At 42.2% G+C, this 23913-nt stretch overlaps 1 protein-coding gene across 1 annotated transcript in view; it reads left to right on the forward strand.

The window, feature by feature from the left end:
- The window catches only part of BMP1 (bone morphogenetic protein 1), a 94353-nt gene that overhangs the window by 63447 nt on the left and 6993 nt on the right, over positions 1-23913 (forward strand). Inside the window, exons 8-15 of the mRNA XM_089538015.1 lie at positions 5622-5737; positions 7999-8101; positions 9129-9245; positions 10192-10337; positions 10566-10761; positions 12144-12269; positions 12884-13044; positions 13540-13720. Of these exons, the coding sequence (XP_089394141.1) occupies positions 5622-5737; positions 7999-8101; positions 9129-9245; positions 10192-10337; positions 10566-10761; positions 12144-12269; positions 12884-13044; positions 13540-13720 (1146 nt within the window). The remainder of the gene's footprint in view (positions 1-5621; positions 5738-7998; positions 8102-9128; positions 9246-10191; positions 10338-10565; positions 10762-12143; positions 12270-12883; positions 13045-13539; positions 13721-23913) is intronic.

Genomic DNA, 23913 nt, shown 5'->3' on the forward strand with positions numbered 1-23913 from the left:
TACTTGAGACTTGTGCAGTTTCTAATTTCAGCCACCTATGTGAATCTAATGGGGAGATCCTGTGCTGTTGGTCAGGGTTAGGCCAAGGTGACCAGATTTCCTAACTGCAAAGGAGGACAAGGCAGTCCAGAAAATTGTGGGACGTTACCAAATAAAAGCTAAAAACACTCATAGGAATGTAAATCCATGCTTCTTGGTCATGCTCAGAATGGAGGACATTTTGGAATTCCTCCTGGTCAGAAGGCTGATAAGTAGGACATGTCCTGCTAAAGGAGGGCCTGTGGTCAGCCTGAGTTAGGCAAGATGCTTTTGGTCAGGATTGTGAACCCTTAGAAAGCTTTAAGCATAAGCACCGAGGATTCGTTGTCTGTGAGTTATGCTGACGTGTGTAGATTGTTGTTGTTGTGTGCCTCCAAGTTGTTCCTGACTTACCGTGACCTGTAAGTCACCGTAAGTTGGGAACCTATCATGGGGTGTTCTTGGCAAGTTTTTTCAGAGGGGATTGCCATTGCCATCCTCCAAGGCTGAGAGAATGTGACTTACCCAAGGTCACCAAGTGGGTTTACATGGCCGAACTGGGATTCGAACCCTGGTCTCCAGGGTCCTAGTCCAATGCTTAAACCACTACATCATGTTGGCTCTCAAATGTGTAGATGTAGCAAAATTAAAAGGAGCTTCATTTGCAGCTAGCATTATCTCCTGCTCTGTGACCAAGTAGTCAGCTTTTGGAGTCAGGGGGAAAATTCATAAAATCTTAGAGCTGGAAGGAGTCTCAAGGGTCATCTATTCCAAGCACTGCCAAATTAACCACTCCTGAAAGATACCCATCCAAACTCTATTTAAAGACCTCCAACGATGGAGGGTCCACCACCTCTGAGGCAGTCTGTTCCACTGTCAAACAGTTCTTATGGTAAAGAGGTTCTTCCTAATCTTTAAGTGGAATCTCTTTTCTTGTAATTTGAACCCATTCTTTCATGTTCAGATCTCTCCAGCAACAGAACACAAGCTTGCTCCATCTTCTGTGTGACATCCTTTCAGATATTTAAAGGTGGCTGTTAATGTTCCCTGTTGGTTTTGTCTTCTCCAAGCTAAACATTCCCAGACCTTTGATCATCTTGGTTTCTGGACACGTTCCAACTTGTCAGTATGCTTCTTGAACTTGTCTCTATCCTGAATGTTTTATTATCTAGCTGTGTTGCCAAAAGGCAGTGCTACCTTTGTCATTATGGACTTGAATATTCATAGTATTTTATCCCTCAGTTGCGGTGCCAAGCGAATACTTTCCTGTGTTCAGTTTGACGTAGCAAGAGATGTGCAAGGCATGAAGGGGATGCATTTCTTCTTCTTTTTTGCAAAGTGTTATGCTCGCTCTCCCTCTCAGGGTCCTTTTATATGCCAATATTTGGGGATGATAAATTTTTGCATGACCATTCCCACATTTACCTTAATTGTAGTTGCATCTACACTGCAGAATTAATGCAGTTTGACTCTAACTGCCACGGCTCCATGACATTGAATTCTGGAAGCTGTAGTTTTGTGGGCTATTTAGCTACCTCTGTGAGAGGGCTCTGGTGCCACAACAAACTACAAACCCCAGGATTCCATAGCTTGAAGCCATGAGAGTTAAACTGGTGTCAAACTGCATTAATTTTGCAGTGTGGCAGCAATCTGTGTCTCTGGACAATAGAAATTGCCTAGATATGGCCAGGCAGGTATGGACATCACAATCTGTATCCAGTTGGATACTTCCCTTCAACTTCTTTATTGCTTGGTTTTGTATTAATTATGTAACTGCAGGAATCACCTGGAGCATAAATGACTGTCTAGCCTACTTTCTGCTTGGTTCTTGAATAAAGATATCCCACTGGAATCTGGAGTTGGTTTAGTTCTTCTGTCCAGGTTGGCATTATTCGTGTGTTAGACAGCTTGGCAAACACAGTGACCTGGTTTTTAAGGAATTCAAAGAAAGCTTGGGAAAGGGACATATCTTCTTTCATGACTACAGAAGGCTAGATTGCAAACTAAGGTATACTGTTAGCGACATGCGAATGTCAGTGGTCCGAACTCTAAAATATAGCAAAAGGTGTCTTTCAGCTTTTCTTAGCTCATAGCGTTGGAGGTGCACACATACTGTTTGTCACAATATAGCATAACATCAGCCTGCTTTTTAAGGCAGGCTTTTAATACATACCCATGGTATAGCCTTTTATATGGGGTGTTTGTTATATGGGGTGTGCAGTGCAGTTTTTAATGTATGAAATTTTGTATTGTTTTTACGCATTTGGTGTTTTTAATTGTTTTCAAAACTTTTATTGTAAAGCCTTAGAAAATGTTTTCATTTGTGAGCCGCCTTGGGTCTCTTTCTGGGAGAGAGGCAGCATACAAATGAAATGAAATGAAAATAGCATCAGTAACTGCTATGGGAAGAACATTTTCTCCAGTGTCACCAGTGGGGTTTTTTAAACCAGGGACTGAAAGTAAAGAGGAAAGGGGTTTCATTTCCCTGCAGATTAAAAATAAATTGTTTGCTGTTTCCAGAAACAGACTCAGCTCTGTAAACATCACTGATGTTTTGGTTCTTTGTTGAACACAAAAATCCGCCCTGTTCTGATGTTAAACTGTTAATCGGTGTAGATGACCATCAGACTCTTGGGAGTCTTTGCTACATAACCGTCCCTTTTGGCCTTTGCAATGAGACTGTGGTCAGTTTCCGATGAGACGCAGAGGAGGACCAGGATGACTCAGGGTCCATCTTGCCACACTTCCACATCTTCCCCAAAGCTCAAGAGAGGCATGTTGCTGCTCCATGGAGATGTGTATTCACATATACGTCATGAGATGTGGAAGTGTCATCAAAGGAGACATGAGTCAGTAATGTTTCGTCTCTGTGTCATGTTCACAACCGCCCTGTGAGAACTTTCAGTGAAATTCTTAGGACTTCCCAGAAGTCATCTACCATTTTGGGCATCATACCACTGAGATACAAATATAATAAAGTGGTCCAAGTACAAAATCAGTGGTCCAAAAGTCATCTCCAGAATGACACAGTTTGGAAATACGATTTCCAAAGAACTTGCATGACAGTTAAATATTAATTTTTGAACAAAACTCTGCCATGTTTATTCTTTGGGGGCGAAGGAGTCGGATGAACCCGAGATCATTTTAATTTCTAAGAAATGCAGCGTTTTGCAAAAGGCATTTTGTCTCAGATCAAGACAGTTCTTTAAAACGTATGGTTTCTCATTAGCAAAAAAAAGTGGTTTGTCAGATGCGTTCATCCGAACGGAAAGCTCCTTTGTATTTTCTGAATTTAGCGAAAGTAAAAAGGATCTGGTTTTGATGACTTTGCATTCGGGTTATTTTCATATTATTTCTCTTTCATGCAAACATTGTCTTAAAAAAAAATCCCACAAATGCGGGTTTTTTTTTCCAACTTTCTGTTTGGGTTAAACCTCAAATGTTGTCTGAAAAACAACCATCCAACAAAAAGCAAGGAATCAAACTAAGTAAGAACTATAAGAACTAAGTAATAAGGCAAAACAAATAAGAAGGATAGACTAGAGTATCACCTCATAAAGCTGAATTAAGGAAGCCCTGTTTTAGAAGTGTTTGTTTAACATGTTTGTAAGATTGTACAGTGTGTAGGATGTGTGTTGTAATTTGGGTTTTATTTTACTTGTGGAAAAGCTAATAAAGATAATTTTTTAAAAAAACACCCAAAATTGTCAAGATGTAGAATCTTGTCGGTAGCAGCCAAATTTTGTCATTTTTGCACCCATGCAACATCATGGAGTCATAAGGTCTAGAGAGTTGTTTGTAAGATGATGATGATGATGATGATGATGATGATGTCTACTCCGGCCCCGTTTCCCTTCATCCAGGTGTTTTTCCTTTGCGCCTTTTGCGAAGCCCTAGGAAGGAGTGAAGGTATTGTGGTCCCTGTGAGCTTCCAAGCAAATCCTTGCCCAGTCGGATCATCTGGTCTCCAGATGGTGGTCCTGGTCCAGTTCCAGACGGCGTTGTTCTGGCTCCAGCTGGGCAGAGTTCACTGGCTGGAGGCAGGACAACGTGGCAACGTAGAGAGATGATCTCCCTGTGCCAGGATTTGTGCAAGGGATGCATTGCCACCACAAACAAACACAGACACACACACACACATCATCTTGCCAGACTGCAGCTCTTGGGAAGCTTTTGCTAGCATTTGGATGCATTTAAGAGCTGGTGAGGATTGGGGCCCTGGTGGGTTGGTATGCTGGGAAGAGAAAGGAGGAGTTGGGACGGGAGCATTGTTTCTAAGAGGATTTTGTGGATCCCCTGGTGTTTCCCTGCAAAAGACAGCGACAGAAGAGAACACGAAAACTCTTGTAAAGGTTTAGATCGCCTGGGCTCGAGTCCTGACTTCCATCACTGTAGCAACATGGCATCGGGTTTAGTTTCCATAGCTACCTTCGCCGCTGTAGAACAGGCTATATAGATACTTTGGGGGAAGAAATGGAAACCAGAGGAGAGGATATGATCTTGCATGAGCCAATTTTAGGAGCAAAAGAAGAGCTTTAAAAAGAAATGAATGACAACTTCCAGTGGGAGGTATGGTTTAGGAGAAGAAGGGGGACTATCCTGCAATCCCTCTTTACTAATGGCTCAGGTGGGATTGCACATAAGATTTGCTGTCATCATGAGAATATCCACTTCTGTCCTTTTTTAAAAGCAAGTTTCCAGTCCTTAAGGCTGCAAATTTAGGTTGGAACATGTGCACTTACATTGCTGTTGCTGTTGTGTGTCTTCAAGTCTTTTCCAGCTTATGGCAACTGTAAAGTGAACCTAACATGGAGTTTTCTTGGCAAGTTTTTTCAGAGCAGGTTTGCCATTGCCATCATTTGAGGCTGAGAGAGTGTGACTTGCCCAAGGTCACCCAGTGGCTTTCATGGCTGAGCAAGGAATCGAACCCTAGTCTCCAGAATCACAATCCAACATTCAAACCACTATGCCGCATAGGCATTACTATTTCATTATTGTGATGATGAAGCAATACTATTTCTTTATCATGGTGATTTAAATATTTTTTAAAATCCTTTATTTGTATTTGTTGTACTTAATAAATACCTGGGATATCCTTCCTCTGAGGCTGAGAGCATGTGACTTGCCCAAGCTCAACCAGTGGGTCTCATGGCTGAGCTGGGAATGGAACCATGATCTCCACCGTAGTCCAAGGAGATTATCAGATAGGGAAGAGAAGCCGGGAGTAAAAGGCATACTCCTGGCATAATCATGTGATGGCGCTGAAGATTTTCAGATGGCATCATGGTCATGGTCATCCAGGACTTATCCTGTGAAGATCCAGAAATGCTCTAGCAACAAACCATTCACAGGGAAGTCCCAGGAATACTTGCTGTTGCACTCCTGGATCTTCACAGGATAAGTCCTAGATGAGAGCATTGTGTCTGAAAATTCAGTGTGATTATGCCAATTATGCCAAGAGTACGCCTTTTACTCCTGGATTTCCCTCCGTCTGTTAATCTCCTATCATTCAAAGCACTACACTGCAAAGAATAATTTCAAATGAGCAACTTTATGGCTATTTTTTAATGCGTGTGCCTGCGTTTTCTCTTCTTTCCCACCAGCTTGTGGAGAGACCTTACAAGACAGTCAAGGGAACTTCTCTTCGCCTCAGTTTCCCAATGGATATTCTGCACACATGCACTGTATCTGGAGAATATCCGTCACCCCAGGGGAAAAGGTACTGTAGTTGCTGGGTCCAGTTCACATGCACTGTTCGAACTGACTCACAATCCCTGCGTCTTCCAGTCTTCCTTTCTTTATCACACAGGTGTCTTTTTAAAGTAGGACACTGGGCTTATATAGGCTATGTTGTTAAGAAACAAATGCAAAAGAACTCCATTACAGGTCTGCAGTGGACAGGTCTTTTTTAGTCCATGGATTCTGGCCTCACCAAAAAAAGGCAAGACAGGGCATAGGATGATGGATATGTACCTTAATTCAGTGGTTCCCAAATTTTGTTTCTCATGATGTTTTGGACTTTGGTTCCCAGAATTCCTGATTGTCGACCAAACCGACTGGGGCTTCTGGGAGATGAAGTTCCAAACACCTGGAAAACCAAAGTTTGGAGACCAGAGACAGAAATAACGTGGAAAGGATATGGATAGGTTACTACACCACAAAAAAGAAGAGCAATTCAACATGTTCTGGTAAATTTTGTTCAAAGCAAACAACATGCATCTGTAAAATGAAACAACCAGGTTAGGTAAGCCTTGAATAAGTAAACAAAAAGAGCTTGAACCTTCTGGATACCACCTGAAAGCTTTTTCCAAAATGCAAGGTTTACCTTTTATTTTAACAACCTCCAGGATATCAGCAGATTCAAAGGTCCCTAACCCTTGCTGTACTTAACACTTTCGTACTTTCACATCATTACAGAGATGTGTATCTCGTAGTTTGAAGACCTGAATAGGAAAACAGGGTGATGGATGCCGAACTGCCTTCTGATTTTTGTTCTTATTTATCAGGCTTGCAGGCAGTAACTGTAGCTTCCTGCCAGTAGCTCCTCTTGCCAGATCAAGTTTCTCTTGTATGTAGTGCAGTTTTGAACTGGCGCCTTATCACTGTTCTCAGTGGCTTAGGACCATGAGTGTTCTTCTAGAGAAGGGTCCAAGGCTACATGTCAAGCCAATTCTGAGCTGGACTCTGGCACAAAGATTTGGGGTCCTTTCTAGACAGAAGAGCCTTAATGACTGCTCTCTTGGAACCGTTTTTCTTATCTGGTTCAGGAATGTCTGCAGTCCAAATGTTTTCCACAAATAAAATACAAAAAAGACCTCATGCTGTTTCAATAGTCGGAGTTGAATTTAGAGTCAGATGCTGTTTGTTTTGAGCTTCTGGGACTGCTTTAAACTGGGTGGTCTAAATGAACCCCCAGATTAACAACTGCAGAGAGTTGAGCAAGGTTCATGGCACACATCTTTCAGGCTTTTTGGAGATGGTTTTACGTCTCACCATTTCCGGGGGAATCAAATTGCAATGGTTCTTTACCAGATTGTGTGTTGCAGAGATATTCACAGAAGTTTTAGCTAGTGGAGATTTTCCTGGCATAAAAATAACTAATGGGGAAATCTTGATCTGCTCAGTTCTGTCATGATGGATGGCCAGGTTTTTGGCCATTAAGGCCAGACGGACATGGATCCAGACAATCTGTTTCCTCCAAGAACATCTGAAGGTGCCGGGCCTTACTTGAATTGTCCCATACCTGTGAGATTCACTCCAGGAGGGAGTGCATTACAGCCTTCTTCAAGGCACCAGGCATCGCTTTCTGACATAATGAGCCATTTTCCTATCAATCTATCTTTGCTAGATCTTTTCAACCAAGATGGATAAGGGTCAGGATTTGCTTGAGGTGTGATAGACCAATTCAAGTGTCTGGCCCACATAATTCATCCCAAGAAAACTGACTGGACGGCACAATTTGTGATTACTGTGGCATCCAGTTCTGAGTGAATATGTGTGACACAAGTTCCTCATCATTTGGAATAGCCCTCCTAGGAGACAAATTGAGGATGAGATGAGTACTTTTTTGCCACCCTCACTGCCACACAATAGGCATAACAGTCTGCATAACAGCAGGGTCTGGGGAGATTACTACATGATTAAATCATGATTAAATCCAGAAAAAAAGCAGCTTTGGCAATACTTATTACACAATGACGCCTCCAACCTGTAGTGGCTGCAACCATGTTTAGGATGTCCCTTTTCATTGACAGAGAAAACCCATCAATGAGTTCTCAGTAACACAAGTTTCCAGGTGCAAATCATTGCTGCTGGGGCAGTTGCGTTATCTGCAGTCATCAATGACAGCCATTATATCTCTTGCAAGTATTGTGGGCATCAGGGAAGAATGGAAGAACTAGCAAAAGCCCTGCATATTCTGAAGTAATGTTTAGCGCTTGAATCTTACTCTGCATGGTGTAACCTCTGCTTGCTTCCCAGATCATTCTGAACTTTACATCCCTGGATTTGTACCGAAGTCGGCTATGCTGGTATGACTACGTGGAGGTGAGAGACGGGTTCTGGAGGAAAGCAACTCTCCGAGGTAACCAATGGGAATGTACTACTGACCAAGCCATGATACATGGCTAGATCTCACCAAGGTGTAGGTTTAAATACTGCAATCTACTCCTGACCTCCTGTAATGCAAACCTTGTCCCAATTGATAGGGCCAGCTTAGAATTTACTTGAGCTCATACATATTTTAGGGAAAAACTTTCATTATCTGAGAAACATTAAGTGTATATCTTTTGCCTTTCCTGAAGTACTCTTTTTGAAGCTCAGTACGTTTTGGAAGTATAGGTGTAAACACTTTGACTAAAATATTTCCCCCTTCTGTAGTGCAATATTTGTCAAAACACGCATTGAAATAGCTGATTATAATTCCTTTGCAATCAGAAAACCTCTTTCGTCAGGGTTCTATTGTTAGCCATGTTCAGGTGCCTTTAAACTAACAGAACATGGATAAAATGTGTTCCCATATTTCTGCAGGTAATACTGTACTGTTATTCTGCTATAAGGGAATGTGTGTTTAAAGAAACAGCATTCTGGGTAGGGACATTTGGTATCATGGAGAGGCATGTTTTGGGGGATGCTAGTCTATGAATTATAATGTTTTTTAATGTTTAACATTTTCAGCTTTATAAATTGTTTGATTTTTAAATACCGCATGTACTTGGCTATATGTCAAGATTTTGGGGGGTGGGTGGGCAGGAGGTTGCATGCCTAAACTAAAAGCTCCCAGATTTGGGGGAGTGCTTTTAGGCTGATTGTTTTTACTTCTAAACCAGCCAAAATGCACCCAAACCCTAAGCTCACAAAGCACTCCAAACCTCCCCAAACTGCCCCAGAAAAAAGGGCAAGAATAGGTTGAAAATAACTTCAGAGATGCTGAAATGCACAGACGCACTCCGTCCGCAGGCACAGGGTGGGAAAATGCCTCCTGGTCCCATGCAGTTGCCCACCCCTGCCATGCAAGAAAGGAAAGCAAGAGTAATGTTTTCACACTCAGTAGCAAATATCTTTCTGATATATAGGTGACATACCCAAGAAAGCATGTGTTCTTTCTCCAGGTAGATTCTGTGGCAATAAACTCCCAGAGCCCATCCACTCGACTGACAGCCGTCTTTGGATCGAATTTCGCAGTAGCAGCAATTGGGTTGGCAAAGGCTTCTATGCAGTTTATGAAGGTATTGCATTTTTCCCCCTCTGTGGGCAAAATGAGGGATGGGAAGGGTTTCATTTTAGGGAAAGAGCAAAATCAAAGTTGGAAAGAAGTACAGATTACAGGTTAAGTCTTCCTTATCTGGAATTCCGAAATCGAAATATTCCAGTATCCAAAATTGTCCACATAGTGATAGTGACCCCTTTGCTTTCCAATGGGTCCAGGCACACATTTTGTTTCATGCACAACATTATTAAAAATACTGTGTATAAAATTAACTTCAGGATATGTGGGAATAAGGTGCACATGAAACATAAATGCATCTCATGTTTAGACTTGGGTCCCATCTCCAAGTTATCTCATTATGTATACACAATATTCCAAAATCAAGATAAAATTTGTATGTACTGTTCCTTCTTTAGGGCAAATCCTAGTATAAAAATGGCATATAAATACAACAAATAAATAAAATAGGGCAATTTCAGTTGTCCCAATTCTCTGCTAAAGTGATTCCTAAACTCTGGCCTTCCAGGTATTTTGGATTTCGGCTTCCATAGTCCCAGAACATTGACCAAGATGAGTGAAGTTTCTGGGAGATGAAATCCAAAACACCTGGAGGACCAGAGTTTGGAAATCACTGCCATGTATTCCAGTTGGAAACATTAGGGAGCTAACTGAGTTAGGTTCCTCCTCTGTAGGTCCATTGTACAAATTATGTACAAGGGGCAGTCCGTTTCTTCAACTGTTTTCAAAGGTAGTCTGTTTCTTCAGCTTTTAGTCACTCTGTGCTCCAGCCTTAGGGGACATTTCTTTTTATATATTAAGACAACCAGTTGTATTTGTTGGTGGTGCTAAGCCTCATCCTCTTTTAGAACCATGCTCATTCCTGGAAGCAGCTAAGCCCTTTCCTAAAGGATTCGCAAGCTTTCTAGTTGTGATTCATCTCTCATGCCATTATGTTCTTCCTGCAGCCATCTGTGGAGGAGATGTGAAGAAAGACAATGGGCACATACAGTCTCCCAACTATCCTGATGACTACCGGCCCAATAAATTGTGCATCTGGAAGGTCACTGTCTCAGAAGGATACCATGTGGGCCTCTCCTTCCTATCCTTTGAGGTAACAAAGGCATTGTCACAAGCCTGTGAAATAAAAAGGGGCTGGTCCATATGATTGTAGCTTCTCCCATTTAAAAGAGTGGAAGAACACAATGCACCCTGGTGCAAAATAGAGGTGCCATTAAATTTGTCTTTGCATATAATATGTAGCTGGCAATCATCTATAAGCAAATGTATCTCACTAGTACTGCATGAATACCCATGGTTCCTAATCTTGCCAACCCCGCAGATTGAGCGTCATGACAGCTGTGCTTATGACTATTTGGAGATCCGGGATGGTAACACCGAGTCAGGAGAACTGATCGGAAGGTACTGCGGTTACGATAAGCCCGATGACATTAAAAGCACCTCCAACAAGTTGTGGATGAAGTTTGTCTCAGATGGGTCCATCAACAAGGCTGGCTTTGCGGTCAACTTCTTCAAAGGTACTGCAGTTTCCCCATTGATTCCCTTGAGTGTATCGTTGAATGGAGCCTCAAAGGTATCAGGTTTTTGTGGAACAGGGAGCAGATACCAGACTGCCAGTGAGATGAGCTTCCCTACTGAGCCAACAGAAAATAAAACCGATCCATCACTTTGTACTTGGTTTGGATCCAATGGATCAGCATGTCCAGCCTTCAAATCTAGCACAGGGCATCCTGGTTCTAAAGCATGGTATTTTGGAGAGAATCATAGAGTTGGAAGACACCTCAAAGGCAATGAAGTGCAACCCCCCTGCCATGCAGAAGCACACAATCACAACAGATGCATGTCCGTTCAAATATGCAGCCTTCGTCTTATATATTTCTGGGCAAGTGGATGCTTTCTTCTTTTGGCCACTGGGAGGCAGGTCTCACAAGGAAAAATACTCCCATTTTTGCTCAGATTTTAAAAGCACCACTCTATTAACCAAGTTCTTTTCTGTCCGAAAGTGGGAGACTTTTCTCTTATGGGACACAGTGATGCCCAGTTTCTTTCTTGCTAGACACAGAACATAGTTTTATCTCAGAAAACATATCCAGGGATAGCCAGGTTGGCCACATAGCAAAGTCAAGTATCATCCAAGCTCCACAAGACCAAAATCCAAGGCACCCCAGAGTATTCTGGCCCCACAGCTACCTGATTACCTTGCCCTCCATTCCCACGTTATGATGGGTGACTTCATGGGCATCCCACTGAATCACTTAGCGCATGGGTTGCTGTTGTGGGTCATTTGCTTCTGAGGTCAGAACAAGGCACCCAGCTATGGTCCTGGAAGATCTAGAATAATAGGTAACTTTTAAAATGCATGTTAAGGGGTGTACAGCCTGGTTGTGGTGTGCAAAGTGTCAGATCCGGAACCCACCGTTCCCCTTCTTTGGTGCTATCTACATGGGCATCCCACTGGCCGATCCAGCAAGTCCACCACCACCACAAATCACTCCTGAGTTCAGAATGAGGCATCCAGCCATGCGACCATAGCTGGGTGCCTCGTTCTGACCTCAGAAGCAAACATCAGGAAGAAACTTTTCTGGAACATGGCCACACAGCCTGAAAAACCCACAAAAAACTATTGTCTGAACTGTTTGCACCAGAACATATCAGGGGTTGGGGCATGTGTCAACTGAACAGGACAATGCCAGAACCAGGGATGGGTGGGATGTACCTTTGGACCTGTGCAGACAAGGCCTTAGTCTCAGGAGGTACCTCTGTGATGTACCAGGTATGCAGGTGAAATGAAACTGGATGTCTCTACTAAACTGTAATAGTGGAGTAAAATTTGACAGAAGACACAGTAGGACTCTATATGAATGAAAGCATTGAGACCTGTCTTCTTTTTTCACTTTAGAAGTGGACGAGTGCTCAAGACCAAACAATGGCGGGTGTGAGCAACGTTGTGTGAATACCCTGGGCAGCTACAAATGTGCCTGTGACCCAGGCTATGAATTGGCCTCGGACAAACGCAGGTGTGAAGGTGAGCATCCAGGAAGAAGAGGCTATTCAGATGCAGTTCTGGCCTCCTTTGCCTTACAGAGGTATTGATCGGAGAGTAGCATGTAATTTATTGAAGGTTTGAGATGACTTTTCGGTATTGAAATAAACTCAAAGCTGCTCATAATACAATTCTCAAAAAGCTAACAAACAAATGCAAGATACACGATTACAAGTATAAAACCAGCAAGAATAGCGAGCAGAATAAACATATAAACCCATTTCACTGCCATATAGCAGTTACTTATGCTGCTATCAGATGTCGACAGTGTCTAAGAACGAAGCCACATCGGTCTAAAACTTTCTGAAAATGGCATATATTAGTCATACACCGAAGGAGGATAATTTTGGGAGTCTGGCAATTCCTTTTAGGAAGGGGATTCTGCAGAGATGGCTCAACCTCTATAAACACATTGCTTCTTGAACAAACTTCGCCCACTTCACATATAGAACAAAGTATTCCCACGCTGTTTAAATTAAATGGTTGCTCCATCTGTAGCAGAACGAAGTTCCACAGCAATGGCACAACCACAGCATCTCGGGGCAGGAGGTTCGCACATCCTTCGCAACTGATCCATTGGCTTTTCTGCCTTGCAGCTGCCTGTGGTGGGTTCCTCACCAAACTCAATGGCTCCATCACAAGCCCTGGATGGCCAAAGGAATACCCACCCAACAAGAACTGTATCTGGCAGCTTGTGGCACCCACCCAGTATCGCATATCTCTGCAATTTGACTTCTTTGAGACAGAGGGCAATGATGTGAGTTATTTTAAACATTATTCCTTCACAGCTAATTCAGCCTTGCCTCTTAGGAACAGGTCTAAATACAGGTTGAGTAGCCCTTACCCCCAAATGCTTGGGACCAGAAGTGTTTTGGATTTCAGCTTTCTTTTGCATTTTGGAATATTTGCATGTATGTAATGAGATATCTTGGAAGAGATGGGACCCAAGTCTAAATACGAAATTTGTTTATGTTTCATGTACATCTTATGCACATAGCCTGAAGGTAATTTTATACACAACATTTTGAATAATTTTGTGCATGAAACAAAATTTGCATACACTGAACCATCAGAAAGCAAAGGTGTCACTATCTCAACCACCCAGGAGGCATTCGCCAAGGAGGGAAAGTATTGTCGGCTGTTTGGAAAATCCACACCAAGTACTTGGCAGCCTTTTTTGTTTTATCCATGTCCATCTTCCCATTGCCTTCTCCCAAGAGTAGTGAAGTATCTCTGGATGCTTTTCCCACAGGTGTGCAAGTATGACTTCGTAGAAGTGCGCAGCGGCCTCACAGCCGAGGCCAAATTGCACGGCAAGTTTTGCGGGGCGGAAAAGCCCGACGTGATCACCTCCCAGTACAACAACATGCGCATCGAGTTCAAGTCTGACAACACTGTCTCCAAGAAGGGCTTCAAGGCTCATTTCTTCTCAGGTAATGCTGCTTGGTCCACCCAAGGCATGGATAGCTCTTACTTGCTTCTTTGTCCCCTGCAGCTAACGCCTTTCATATATTTATCTTTGCTTAGAGGGTGCAGTCCCTTTCCCACCCAAAAAGTGACACTATATTCCTTGAGGAGAATGTGGCATAATGTCCTCTGGAGGACAGCAGTTGTCATTGCGATGGAAAGCAAATAACTAGCAAAAAGGAGAAGGAAGCGAGCGGGAGAGGAAAAAAAGAATATAGCAGCACCTTTAAGACTAACTGGTTTTTATTTTAGCATGAGCTTTCGTGGGCTTTCTTGAGGCCTGGATATCACTCTGTGCTGCAACTGAAGATGTGGGTTTATATCCATGGAAGCTCACACTAAAATCAAAATCAGTCTGAAAAGTGCTGCTACATTCCTTTCCCTCTTTTTATGCTGCAAGAGACTGGCACAGATAACTCTCTGAAAGCTAGTAGACTAGTAAAAGGGAGAGAATTGTTCAACCCAGCCTTTGATGCAAGTTTAAATTTTTCTTTGCCTTAGCAATCTTCCTTCACTTTACGCAAGGTTAAGATTGGCTCCCAGTGATTGCTGAACTACAAAAGATTATCTAATATAGCAAAAATACACTTCAAACGTGTGAGTTTTTGTGCATAAACAATGTTCGGAGTAAGTTCAGATGCCACCGATTTAGGTCCAGCCAGCCGTCTGATTCATTTCTACTCACATTCCTAAATCATTTATTTTGGATTCAGTCTGCATGGGCAGATGGCCATCAAATGGCAGTGAGTGGTGTTCCTCCACCACCTTTGTTTGTATGTTTATGTATCAAGAAGTAAAATTAAGGGTAGCTAAATAACCAGTATACGGGCAGCTAAAGATACTACTATTGGCATACTACCGGTGATAAAAAGATCTACTGGTTGCCCAGTGACCTTTAAATCTACTGGTTGACCAGTGGTCATGTAAGCCTTATATTTGGTGCCATTCTTTTGTGTCACATAGTTGAGTGTTGCTGGTTAAGGAGCCTGTGTCTCCAAAGCCACATAATAGCTATAAGGAGCTGCTCTTGAAAATGGAGTTGGTGAATCACATTAAAAATTATTCTAGGAAGCGTCACTAGACTCTAGTTGTAGCTACTCAGATCCCAGTAGTATCTTTAGTCCTATATTTATACTTGAAAGAACTGTTCCAGTTAAAAGATAAAATTATGTTTGTCCGTTTCTATAAAAAAACTAAAGGAAGTAAGGGAAGAAAAAGGCAATTTAGTAGTCCCTTTTGAACCTTATGGTATGAGAAAAGAAAGCTGAAACAGAGTGGGAGAGTAGCAGCTTTCTCTGTGCCTCTCCATATGGCTTTCATTCTCTTCCCAAGGGAGATGGTTGTAAAAGTATGCCTTTTGCTAAATGGATTTTTCCAGCATGACAAAATACACATTTTTATGACCATGTCCGTCAGCAAGAGACCAGAAGTGCTACAACAGCATGCAAACAGGCTCAGAGAAAGCCAATACTCCATTTTAGCTTTCTTTTCTAATGCAATAAGGTTCTTTAAAGACTAACCATTTGAATTCCTTCAAATTGCATGTGTCTGGATCACATTCTATTTTACTAGAATGAGGAGTATTTTAATCATGTAGATTTAGCCCACTGATATTTCTGCAGCCATGGAAATGAGCATTCCCCCAGTACACAGAGCTTATGAACACCACATTGGAAAACCCTGAGTGAAAAGCCTCTCTTAGTACCAATGCAGATTCAGGACCCAATGTGACCTTCTTATTCCTTGGCTGCCCAGAGTTTTCAGTTTTTCACGTTATGCCAGACTTCCCTTCCCAAGGCACTGCATCCTCTAGCACTGTACTTTTTAATGTATAACCTAAGAATTTGACCTCAGCAACTGCCCTGCTTCTCCCGTCTGTGATTCTGCATACTCTGGTCTGCTTGACTCTGTAATGTATTCCGATACAAACTCCACTCTAAACTGCTACACACTTGGCAAGTAGTGTTGCATGTCCCTCTCCTGACCATTTACAAAGGCAACGTAGCTTTTGCTTTGCTTGATGGCCCTCATTCTCCATCTCTCTACATGCCATAACAAACCCTGATGTAGGACAAGTGATGGGATACTCCCTTTTTTCACTCTCAGAGTGGTCAGCGCCTAATCATTAGACATCCTTTTCAGTCCATCTTAAAGACTGTTTTCTTTCTGGTGGGAGTGTGTTATGTACAACATGTAAGGTGGAGTAAGACCTTCCCCTACAGCTATTGGAGTAACATACTATAGTCTGTAGCCAGGTAACTGTTATGTTTGTTGGAGATCTCAGAATAGGCAGAAGTTGTTGGGAAACCATTACCTGCTTATGTTGTCTTCTGTTCCATGCTGTCTTACTACTTTCACGTCAGTGTAATTAAAAATACTTGATGTTCGGACAATCTTTATCTAAACCTTTTAAAAGCTGTCAGCACGAAATGGCGGAACTGGCAAAAGTGATCTCACAGATGAGTAAAAGGCGCAGAAGCTCTCCAAGGTTTGTTAAGAAATCACGTCCCATATATATAGGGATGGGGCCTAACTCCATTGTAAAGTGCATGAGCAAAATGCAATCACTTTATCTCAAAAGGTAAATAAATTGCATAGCAAGGGTGGGAACCGTCATTGCCTTTAGACTTTGGAAAGATGTGGCATAAGTGGTCCACAACTTCTCAACACAACGCATTTTGTTGTATTGAGAATGAGTTGTTGGCATTCTCGCAAAATGGTTGCCATGGAGAGACTTACTCACACATAAAATGGCAGCCCTAGCATGTGTAGGAAGGCACAAAATACACATATCTTAGAAAGCGCATCGATGAAGCTAAAAGAAAAGTAACTTGGCTAAAATATTGCACACAAGACAGAGGGACCTAGGCTGCATCTACACTGCAGAAATAATGCCATTTGACTGCCATGGATCAATGATTTGAAATTGTGGGATTTGTAGTTTGTTGTGGCACCACAGTTCTTAGATAGAGAAAGCTAAATATGTCCCAGAAGTGTCCCCATAGCCCCTATAAGGTATTTGGGGAGGGGAATTCCTCCTTCCCCTGTATATAATATCTTCCTAAGTTTTTTTGTATGTGCTTTAAGCATAGCTCTTACTTGGAATGAAACTCTTATTCAGACGTATACGAAATCAGCATATTAAATTGCCATTCTTTTAAACCTTTGAGGATTTCTGCAGCTTTTGTTAGTCTGTGATGTCCACTGCTGGTAGAGTTAAAGATCTGGGTGCTTTGTACTAGTCAGCAAATAGCTACTGGGTTATTTGCTGCTTTAACCTTGGTTCTGGGTAGCCTCTTCTTTCTCCAAGACTGTGCTTTTCTATAACATAAGAGATCTTTCGATATTGTGAGCCAGCTTTGTAAACATTTACAAATATGATAAAGAGGATGACTTTAAGCACACATGTGGATTTCGGAGCTGTTTACTAAGTGGCAACCTATCATGCAGTGCATATAATGAGCACTGGATACTTTCCAAATAGCAGCTGTTTTCTGTTCTCTCTTATCTTTTAAAGGAAAGCCAGTTAAATCTATGACAGGCTTATCTCATGAGAAAAGAAATCTGAAATGGAGCAGGACAGCAGTGGCTTTCTCCATACCTCCGTGCATCATCATCATCATCATAGTAATAATAATAATAATAATAATTTTTATTCATATACTACCTTTCCAAAGGATGAAGGATGCATGGGACTGTAGCACTTTTGTTCTCCTTCCCGAGGGAAACGGTCATAAATGACAGATTTTTCTAGCATGACAAAAGGTATGATTTTATGACCTTCTCCATCGGAAGGAGAATGGAAATGCTTTGACGTCATGCGGAGAGGCATGAAGAAAGCCACTACTCTCCTGCTCCATTTTGGATTTCTTTTCTCATGCGATAACTCTCTGAATCATTCCCCCAAACATTTGTTTGCCCTTCCTTCTCCCAAATTCCATATCCTCACCATCCCACCCCAAACAATTGGACAGACCACAATGCCACAATCACAGCATAGATAAATAACAAAGTATATGTATGGCATTACTGGGATCCAGGTTCTAATGAAGATGGCAGAGATGCATAGCTGGTGAACGATGCTCTTAGGCTGATACTTGGAGATCTTTTAGGGTGGCCAACATTCTTTGGGGGTATGCTTTGGGCGTGTTACCAGTCTATTTTTTTAAATGAAAGCAAGGCATGTAAGGTACACAGGAGTCACCTAGCCTTCAAGAAGCCAGAAACTGTCCCAGAATAAAACTGAATCAACAAGACCTCAGAGACAGCAGGGTGAGTACCTTGTCCTACTCCTATTTGTTTTTGTTCAGAGGGATTGAGCAGCTGCCTTATTGACTCTTGGGTACATTGGTGCTTTAAGGCCAGTGTTTAGATGAAGTGTTTTGCCTTCTTAAATCTGTATTCTGTTTTGTTGCTACTGAATTTAGGCCACTTAGTGAAGAAGGGTGCAAGGAAACAAAACAAAAAGCTACAGAAACAGCTCCATATTATGGGCTTGCCATCATGCGCTCTGGTTGTCATTGGTAGGATTAGCTGAATGTTACTCATTTTTCTCCTCTACAGAACCTGGAGCACTGTTTTAATTTCACAAGAACCCTCAAACACAGGCCAGGCTTTGGAAGGGATTTGAACTTGACTTTCCCTCTTGCCAGACACTTTTGCCATACACTTCCCTGGTTCAGCATAATGGCTGGCATCCTGTTTGTGACATAAACCAGCTTATCTGTGGGTTACACCTGTGTAGGTCACTTTACAGATGTGGCAGAAGGACATAGTCATTGCTTCCTTCTTTGTTATGCACACAACTCACAAGAGGAAAGCAGCATCCCTGGCCGGATAGTGTGCCATGGATATTTAATAGGTTTGGAAGGATGGAGATGCTTGGGTAGAGGCCGGCTGGGCATCCTTGCTGGAGATCCAGGAAGCAAACAAACAGATGCCATTTCCATTTACTGTTTGCTTTTTTAAAGGAGGAGAAAGTTAGAGAAGGAGAAGGGAGAGAGACTGAGGACATTCTCATACAAGGGTCTTACCTTAGCTTTGATTACTGATTATTGATTATTTGAATATCGCTTGGTCAGAAGAGATAGCAGAAGTATTTGTACTGCAGTGGAAAGTTCTAGCCAATGCAGGATTTACATTAATTTCCAGCTTGACTGTGAAAATGCCTGGAAAAAATATAGGAGAAAGATGGATACATGCAATAATACAATAACATCCAAAAATTTGATTTTGGTATTTCAAATAAAATGATAATTTGACAAACAAATTAATGTCTACAGCAGAAACAGCCTCCCCAAGCCCTATTGCTGTTTAGGCTGTTCCCTTTTAATATTATAATCCTAAATGGTTTTAGTCCTGACTAGAGTAGACCCATCAAATCCACTGGATTTATCTATATATTGACTCACCATTCAACAACTGATCAAATGGGTCTGCTCTAGCTGGGACTATCATGATGCCAGTGACTATCTTTGTTAATATACTTTGTATTGCATTATACATATATTGTTTAAGTGCTTGGGAGTACGTGATCATATTGAAGATGCAGGATACAAATTCTGTGGACCTTTCCCAAACCCAGGCTGGTCAGATCTGCTGGACTACAGCCATATTATCTATAGCCAGCACAGGATGATGGGCATGATAAGTCCATCTGGAGGACCCTGGAGGGGAGAACCCTGAATTATGTAAAACAGGATACATAAAATTAAACTTGTCTCTACAGATATTGAAAGCACAGTGCTTATAAAGCTATGAACCAGTTTCTTCTGTTCTCTTTGTTCTCACACAGGTCACAGCATCCCACCTGCGCATCCCAAACTCAAATACGAAGCAACAATTGGAGTCCCTGCCCAAAAATGTTTGTTACTCCAGTTGCATCCTCTGTTTTTTAATATTAATACTGTGGTCCAGTTAGGCTCAGTAACTGGAGAGTAGGTCCTAAATTTTCTCTAGACTCCTGGCGCTGTTAAAGCTACATGCGAGGACAGAAGAACGGGCTGAGATTTCAGTTCCCTTTCTGTGCTAGGAAAGAGGCATCCATGCACCATGTTTTATTGCGGGGAAGTTACCTTTCCCGCCACAACAGGTTGTCTCAGGAACCGCAGTATATCAGAGGCAATTGTTAGGAGAAGAAGGAGTGTTGAATCCATCTGATGAAAACTGGTTGGTGTGAGAATACATCTCACTGCCGAAAGTGTGCAAACCAACAAACCATTAGGGCGATCAGAGATGGTAAGCGAGCATTTCTGTAGCATTTCTGCTAAGCAGAGGAATCCATGTCCACAAGAAAGTGCTGCAGGTACCTAGCGTTTCTCTGATGGTTCATCAAGAAGCCTTGTTCAACATACTGGTCCCCAAACCATCTTTCAGGTAAGGTCCCTTTTAAAGTGCTTCTCCCATCCTGGAAGAATTTTTAGGGAGCTGTAAAACTGTGATATTTGTCAGCAGGTATTCCAGCACACCTTGACACCAAGAATTATTACAGGTTAGCATTTTGCAAAGCTGCTTATGCTGTTTGCTTATGAGTGGTTGCATATCCATGCTGTTGTCTATCTGTGATTCAGATATGTACCCAGCCCTATGTTTTGTGTGCATCAATGCTCCATGTACAGAGTTCAAGAGTATATATGTGTGTGTGTGTGTGTGTGTGTTTTATCCAGTGCTTTGGGTGTAGCAAGGTATGACATTAGAGGGTTGAAACACACTAGATCAGGGACATATCAAGATCAGAGTCTTCATCAACAATCTTAGGATATGGTGAGCAATAGACTTACAAAAGATTATATTCCGAAAGGATGGTAGATCAGCATCTGAGGAAGTAGACCAAGTCTATAAAAGCTTATGCTACAACGTCTTCTACACAGTCTCAAAGGTGCAACAAGATCCTATTGCATACAGGTGATAGAGTAAGTAGGACATGCAATTTTATTGTAACGTACCCTTGGAAAACTATGTAGCTTGACTCCATCCAAGGTAGTGGTCACCCGTTTTGAGTTTGCATATGGAAAAGAAGAGGAAAAGTTATTTTCAAAAGGCATATCAGATCTTCTGGCCCAACTTGAGAACTATGTCTGGTGGCTTATCTACTCACAAGTAGCACAGACTAGCGATGTGAAGGACTGGAAACAAATTTGGGGAAAACATGTGTTTCCCCATTTTTCCAAGGCATTTTTCCCCCTAAGAAAAAATGGGGAAACATTAGATTATGGAATACGTTCTTATAAAATGCTGAATAAATAAATTTAAGACAATCTGCTCATGCATTTACTCCTTCAAAATTATGTCTAAAACTTATATAAGAGGACTATTTTTATGTGATATTTTTATGGTACTATGTTCAGTATCATATCATTGCAATTCCGGGTCTTAGTTTCCGTTGCTCAGTATTTTTTTATGGCACTGAGTGTGTTTTTTCCACTTGACTCATCAGAGAATGAGAAGAGCCCATTTTTTTGGCGATTGCCTGTTTTCCTTTACCTGGAACAAAGGAAGTAGATGCTTAGAGTCTATGTGTTGCATAAGGGAACGGCAAAACAGTCAAGATACTTGTGTGTATTACTTGTATATACGCTAGTAGCAGCTTCAAGGAGACCAGTTAGATTTAGGAAATGATGAACTAAAATAGATTAAGTATCCTGTTCCCCAGCACCACTCTTTGGATCCAGTTTAGGGCTCTCTCTGTCCACTTTAGACAAATAAAAATGTCTACTTGAGTACCAGATTTCGCATCCTTCACCTCCACTCTTTTAGACCTCAGACTTTATAGAGGTACCTGTAGTTTGTTGTGCTTTGAAGCTTTTTCCTTTCCTAGGTTATCAGATTTCCAGAAGACATAAATGAAAGGTGATATACATCCCAATGTTGTAGTTGTTGGCATTTCAGAGGCAAATGGGTCTCTTTGCCTGCCAAGTCTTGGAGCAGGCAAACAGAAGTCCCTGTTCCTCTGTAAGCTAAGGCTTGCTGGGGAGAATTTGAAATATCCTACTCTGAGGTTTGAGGCACAGTTGTAGGTTCACTAAACCAAATCAAGTATGCATTCTAGACAAAACAGAAATACAGGGTTTTATAAGCAACAGGGCCCAAGGCCCAATCCTTTGCTCAGGGCTTAGGGCAGTAGTTCCCACATTTTGGTCCTCCAGATGTTTTGGACTTCAGGTCCCAGAATACCTAATTGTTGGCCAAACTAGATAGGGCCTCTGGAAAGTGGAAGTCCAAAATATCTGGAAGACCAAAGTATAGGGAACAGTGGTTTAAGGCAATAAGACAGCTGTTTCTTGTAAAGATTTGTGAGGTTGGGCAGCAGTCAGCTGGTAAGTTGCCCCACTGGCCACGATTAACTCCAGAATCATAGAATCACAAAGTTGGAAGAGAGCACAAGAAGCAATGATCATTTGACCCCCTGCTGTAGGTTAAAAGATCATTGGTTAAATAAGTGCAAAGCATGAACCTGCCACATCCTTAGATCCACCTTTGGTCTTCACACTTCCGCACCTCATTGCAACTGGGCATCCAGGCTGAAAGAGGTGAACACTCCTTCTCCACCCGCTTTGGGTTGTAGACATTTATTAGCATCCTGATGCTGCTGCTTCTCCCTGGGATCTGATGGAATTTGAACGAAAGACCTGAGAATCCAAGTTCCCTTTGTGTTGTTAGGTTCAGTCTTGATGTCAACCGTTGGATGAGCTCCGTTTCCAAGACTTCAGATAGAAGGCCCTGTTCACCTTCCCAGGAAGTTTCTTGGTATTTGGGTAACACCTTTCCCAGGTCCCAACCACATGTCTGCTCTTAACACATCATTGCATTGCCCATATCAACATTATCCTGATGGACTAGCCATCCCTGGAAATTGGACTAAAAGTGTCAGATGGATAGTTAATCTTCAACCAGCTGATAAGATCCCTCCTGGCCTCTACTAGAGTTTAATGCAACTTCCTCATCCAGTCTCTCTCCTGTAGCTGTGTTCTTTTCTATATCTTAGCTGCTTCTTAATTTGGCTGTTTCTGATATGTATTGTAAGAGTATGGCCTCTCTCACTGCATGCCCTATATCTGATGATTTAAAAAGGAACTGTATTCCCACCCAGTCCCATCCCATCCTCTACGCTTGTGCTACTCGTTGTGTGAACTCATCCCCCTTTATCTTTTCTCCATCTCTTTCCGTCTCTGATTTCAGAAAAGAACCAGCTGCCCAAAATGCGTCCTCCAGGCTTGAAATTCCGTCTGAAGAAGCGCACGCAAGCCCCGCATTGAGCTTGGCTGCCAATCCGCTTGTTTCTCAGGAACTCTACAGTGCCTCCAAAGGAACAGTCCACCGGTCGTCCTCCGGTCCAACTGTTTGTTCTGTCCTAAGTGGGGAGCTTTTGCCATCATGTGAACAATGCTGTTCTTTCCCAGAACAAATCTCCCCCCAGATCCTTACTTGACTGAACTGAATGCTGGTGTTTTGTTTTTTGTTTTTAGATTTCAGTGATTTGTTATTGACCAGCTGACTTTGTTTGACATTTTTATTGTGTCTGTGTGACATTTTCCGTTGATAAGTAAAGACAGACGCCATGTCCTGGTCTCTTTCCTGCATCTCATTGTTGTCCATGTGTCTGTTTTTCTACTCACTCATGTGCTCAGTAAGCAGGTAATGGTTATGCCCATTCTGTTATGGCGCTGTGTGACAGCCAGCGGTTTCTAAGAGGTAGCATTGGCTAGAGTTGTGGGCACTGCTTGGTTTTCCTCTCACACCATCAGTCTTGCTACCCGCATGGTTGCATTCTGGTTTTATGCTGCTGAGAGATGGAACCAGAGGTAGGCCTGTGCATAGGGATGCCACTGACCATAAGAGGAGGCTGATGGTTTTAATAATCTGATAAATAGCTGGGAAAATGCAGGAGTTATGTGACTACCCTGCAGTCAGGTTTGGTCACTAGGCTAGCCTAACATAAGCCATGAAACAGGCAAACAGTTATATGAAAGGGCTAGTCTATATATTCTGTGGAATCAAGTGGAAAAGCAACATATTTGGAAAAAGACTAGGCTTGAACCCCTTTCAGTTTGCTGTTGTCTTCACGTTTCTTCTGCAAATTGCACAGACAGGTTGAAAGCGAGTGTCCCTGGTACAGGATGGGGCTCAAGCAAAGCATTTAAGAAGTCCTTAATTGTGCAGA

Source organism: Sceloporus occidentalis, unplaced genomic scaffold, assembly GCF_023333645.1.
Source record: "Sceloporus occidentalis isolate IW3139 unplaced genomic scaffold, rSceOcc1.0.p SCAF_9, whole genome shotgun sequence".
NCBI classification, from domain to species: Eukaryota; Metazoa; Chordata; class Lepidosauria; order Squamata; family Phrynosomatidae; genus Sceloporus; species Sceloporus occidentalis.